This window comes from Puntigrus tetrazona, chromosome 8 (assembly GCF_018831695.1).
Source record: "Puntigrus tetrazona isolate hp1 chromosome 8, ASM1883169v1, whole genome shotgun sequence".
NCBI lineage: Eukaryota > Metazoa > Chordata > Actinopteri > Cypriniformes > Cyprinidae > Puntigrus > Puntigrus tetrazona.
In genome coordinates this window covers 11,561,936-11,566,350 of record NC_056706.1, presented here as the reverse complement: position 1 = coordinate 11,566,350, position 4,415 = coordinate 11,561,936, and the positions used below count along the sequence as shown (strand labels likewise).

Sequence of the window (4,415 nt, the reverse complement as noted above, 5' to 3'; positions counted from 1 at the left end):
CAGGGGATATTTAAAGCACAGCCTCTCAAGCATTTGCATGGTGATATTTATCCACGTGACGTGCGCCCATTCATGGAACAAGGTCAGTAAGCAAACATGTCAGCAGATGAATAAAATAAAAGAATGGACAAAAGTCGTAGTATGATCAGAATGAATACCGTATATAAACAAAACAGGAAAAATGTCAAAGAAAGAAAAGGGTTGAAATAATAAACAGAAAGATATATGCTAATCATGCTAACTGGAAACTGTTTAACTGTTTCTATACGCTCTGGGAATACCGTATCAAACAAAACAGCTTGAAACGCTTCCAAGAACGAGTCTGTACACAAACCTGTCAGTGTGAGCATGTGTTCACCTTTGTACAGAGTAACCTTGACGCGAGGGTGAGGTGAGAGTGGAGCCGTGCTCGAGAAGCTCGGCTGACTGAGACTGTGTCCTGTTTTTAGCTTGTGTCTCTGTTTAGAAACAACTGGGGATCAGTGAGCAAAGTCTACGGTCCCAAAATATTCTTCTAGTCAAAAGGCAATATTAGGAACTTTTAATTCACTCACATAAGAAAGCGAAAGTCAGTAAAGTTACTGTGTGTGGGATGTCACATGGTATCTTAATCCTTTTCTTTTCACTCTAAATCTCACCTTTTCCCGTGGTTTTCAAATAAGTCTGCTTCTGTATCATACCGTGACCCGTTGTGTAAAGATATAATTGACATCATCTCAGTTGCACAATGTGTGGACATTTTATGTATGCTTTTTCTTTATGTATGTATTTTTGTCTTTTTCCTTTTAAATACTACATTATAACATTTCAAGTGTTCATTTATCTCTGTGCTTTCGGAAATGAACATATGCACCTATCTATCTACTGTGTTTCCAATTGGGCTTGCATTTCTGAGTATACATACTAGGCCTATGTGCAAATGTTGCAAGGTCCCTCATGTACTACCAGACTACATATATATATATATATATATATATATATATATATATATATATATATATTCCTTAGGTTAATTGAAAACATGGAAAAGATGGAAAATAATAAGTTACTGTCAGTCCATAATGCAAATATAACCCCAGTGGATAAATCATTGTCTTCTAATGTAAAATTCTATATAAGTGAAATCATATTAAAAATATATATATCAATAGGTCATATTTTAAATGATAAACTGTTGCTCTGTTTGTCAGCTGTCATATGTGGATATCTGACATGCAGGCCTGCCCAACCTAACATTATCAAATTCTGTCTTCAAAATTAGGATTCAACATACACCTGATACAGCAATCTGCTACAGATAATTTTCTACTTTAGGTAGCACAAACTGACCTTCAAAATTGGTTTAGAGATTTGTTTAAATTGGACTTGATATAGGTCACGGTTTCTAAAACAATGTTATTTTTGGCCAATAATCTGCTTTTAAATATATGCCACATTTCTATGATTAGCAACAGATATGGGGGGAATTAGTATTAGAAGTGTGCAAAAATATCTTTTAACTTTCAATTATTTGCCACTAACACAGTTCTGCAGATAAGCATGTTGCAGTTAGTATCTAAAAAACTTTTCTGCCACATGGAAAAAAAACAACAGCTTCAGTTTCTTGCTGCCACATGTAGAATAGATGCATCCAATGACAGCAGGTGTAGTGTTATATAAAGCGTATTAGTGTGTCCTGTCTTAGCACATGTGTTTTAATCTCACCAAAGCCTGCTTAATTCTAAACATCTTGCACACGGGCTGTTGTTCAGCAGCTCATTCTCTGTAAAACAGCGGAGTCACTGAATAGAGACTGTTTAGGGCTAATCCCCGTATGAGAGTACATTGATAGCCTAATTGATTTACCATAATATAATCCATGCTAATGGAACTCAATATGATCATTTAAAAAAAAAAATGTGTAAGAACAGCAGGAAGGAGGAATAGAAACTATCACACCATACCATAGGCTGCAGTTAGTCATTTATTTATAGCAAATATAATTGCAAAGTGCACCCAGTGATACAGTGACTTACATTAAGATACTCAGCTCATATGGAAAGCATATTTTTGCCATGTTGTTTTGGTCATAGGTAAAAAAAAACAGCACTACACAGCATGACATAAAAAACAGCCAGTTTTTACTAAAAATAAAAATGGAGCCTCCGTCGCCTGCTTCTACCCACGGTCACTCCTGGATGAGGGGTAAAGGGTGTGGAGTTGGGTCAGGATGGTTATGAGGGGACGGGGGATACAGGCTCCTTCCCAGAGTCACTGCTCTCACTCATTTGCCTCTTCATCACAATCTCTCGGGCAACACAGGTCACCTGACCGTTTGTCACCGTGTAGGTGCCAGCCCTGCCAATCAATATCAAGAACAGCTTGCATGAAAACCAGAATTTAAGAGCGGACTCAAAGCATAGACAAAACTGCTCTCAAACTCACTTCTGCTGGGATTCAAATCCATTGAGTGTCCCCATTTGATTCTGCTTCCCAAAGAAGAAACTGGACCACCAGTGGCCAGAGTCCTGTCGTGCAAGACCTGCCGTGGAATTGGACAATTAACACTTCTATTCCTTTAAAATGAGTAGTACTTGAGTACTAAGATGTTAAATATCTCCTGCTGATATACCTGGTGGGTGTGGAATGACCTCCCCAGAGTACTCCGAACTGCCGCAGGAACTGTTGCTGGATGTAGATCCTATGCGCCCTGCAACATATTAAAATGATAAATAATATTGCATTTTATGGATCTTAAGTCAAATAAAATTGTGAAAGGAAAAACATTTACTCACTTCGGTAGTAATCATGGGTGGCAATAAGGGAACCGCTGGATGGAATCGCTGCCATTTTCCCCGTCCTCAAAGTTTCAACCGTGTGAAAGATGGAAAGATCTGTTTAAAAAGATTTAGCAGTAATGAGGACTGATCTGTCTGAAGACGACAGCTGCATGACACCACGACAATGTGGCCAGCTTGGAAAACATCTCAGGTAGGCAGATGCACAAACGCGCTTTGCCATATCTGGATCACAACAAGCAACTTTTTCACAGTAGTTTAAAGGTGTTGGTGCGATGTTGATATTAATCAGTGCATTCAGAGATGAACAGAGCCCTTTTGAACATAAGATAAGAATGTTCAGCTAAAGCTGCACATCCATCACTTCATATTATTCTTATTCTGTAGAGTTTGATGTGATGATACTCAACAGCTGTTACTTCAAGAATCACATTTCCATATTCAGCGACCCACTTGCTTAGAACAGCCACGACCCCATTGCAACAAGCATTCAGAATAGCTCACATTTCATGACACACGGTTTACCAAGGTTGCCAACCAAGCTTTCAGGACTTTAAGACATTTTCAAGCTATATATTACAGTAGTCAACATTTGATGTAGATCGTAAGTGTTCATCGAAGTTGTCCTAAAACAAGAATGGGTGTTGTTTTAGTTTTAGGTCAACTTTAATGAAAGGTTTTGATCCACTTCAAATGTTGACTACTGTATATTTAAAAAGTATATTTCTCATTAAGGACCAGCAGACGTCAATGTTAGGTTCCAGATGGGAAGAGGGATTTACCACGTGACCTGGATAATACCATTCTGTGCTACATACAACAGACGAGACGTTTAAATCACACTAGTGCTTTGAAAAGCTGACATGCACGGAAAGAAAAAAAACTGTTATAGTAGTGAAGGTACTAAATATTTATAATAATAAGATATGCTGCCTTTGAAGGACATGTAGAGATTTATGTTTCATCAGTTGCAACTTTAAATTACATTAAGAGTTTATCCATTTGCATCACTTGTTGTTTTCTTTTCATTTACAACTACAGCTTTCCTTTATAAACTGCCTGTCCAAAAAAATAGCATAATGATACAGAACTATTTATTAATTTCCTTACCTTTTATTTTTGGTGAGTGCTGATGTTGGTAATGCACCAAAAGCAAAGCTTGGTCGGGTAAACGCTAGGCGACGGGGCCCATTTGTAGTTTGGTTCTTGGGTGAGACCCTCCAAGGCCTTTCGCTCCTCCGCTCCCAATTCTACTGCATGTAGGGCGCATGGACTATTTATTACTTGAGTGACGCTGAAGCCTGTCCCTCTCAGTAGGCGTGTTCCTTATCTGTGGCACATGAGGTGGGCGTGGTTTGTTCCTTGGCACGATCTTGTGGGTGTGGCTTAGTCACTGGCACGGGATTAACGGGTCAAAACAATGTTTCACCGAAGTAGGACGTGGTGTCCATAGCTGTCAAGAAGAGCTGATAAACGCTGAATTTGATATGTTAACCATTCCTTCTATCCAATAAGTTCATGTACCTTGGATGTTTGTTGTCCAAACAAAAACAAAAAACGTGTAACGCAAACCTCCAATACCTCCAATGGAAAATAAAAAAATATATATATATATATATATATATATATATATATATA

General features: G+C 38.2%; 1 protein-coding gene across 1 annotated transcript; it reads right to left on the bottom strand.

The window, feature by feature from the left end:
• Positions 1 to 1,945: 1,945 nt before the first annotated feature.
• ppdpfa (pancreatic progenitor cell differentiation and proliferation factor a) lies at positions 1,946 to 4,045 on the bottom strand. The gene is made up of 5 exons (XM_043246584.1): positions 3,888 to 4,045; positions 2,775 to 2,873; positions 2,612 to 2,689; positions 2,425 to 2,521; positions 1,946 to 2,337 (listed from the first exon to the last, which is right to left on the bottom strand). Exons 2-5 carry the CDS (start codon positions 2,827 to 2,829, stop codon positions 2,214 to 2,216), a joined length of 354 nt encoding a protein of 117 aa, XP_043102519.1. The 5' UTR covers positions 2,830 to 2,873; positions 3,888 to 4,045; the 3' UTR covers positions 1,946 to 2,213.
• Positions 4,046 to 4,415: the final 370 nt, after the last annotated feature.

Coding starts and splice junctions, on each gene's coding strand:
- ppdpfa (XM_043246584.1), bottom strand. CDS start 2,829: ATGGCAGCGATTCCATCCAGCGGTTCCCTTATTGCCACCCATGATTAC. Junction 2,522..2,611: donor GGTCATTCCACACCCACCAG/GTATATCAGCAG, acceptor ATTCCACGGCAG/GTCTTGCACGACAGGACTCT. Junction 2,338..2,424: donor GGATTTGAATCCCAGCAGAA/GTGAGTTTGAGA, acceptor ATTGATTGGCAG/GGCTGGCACCTACACGGTGA.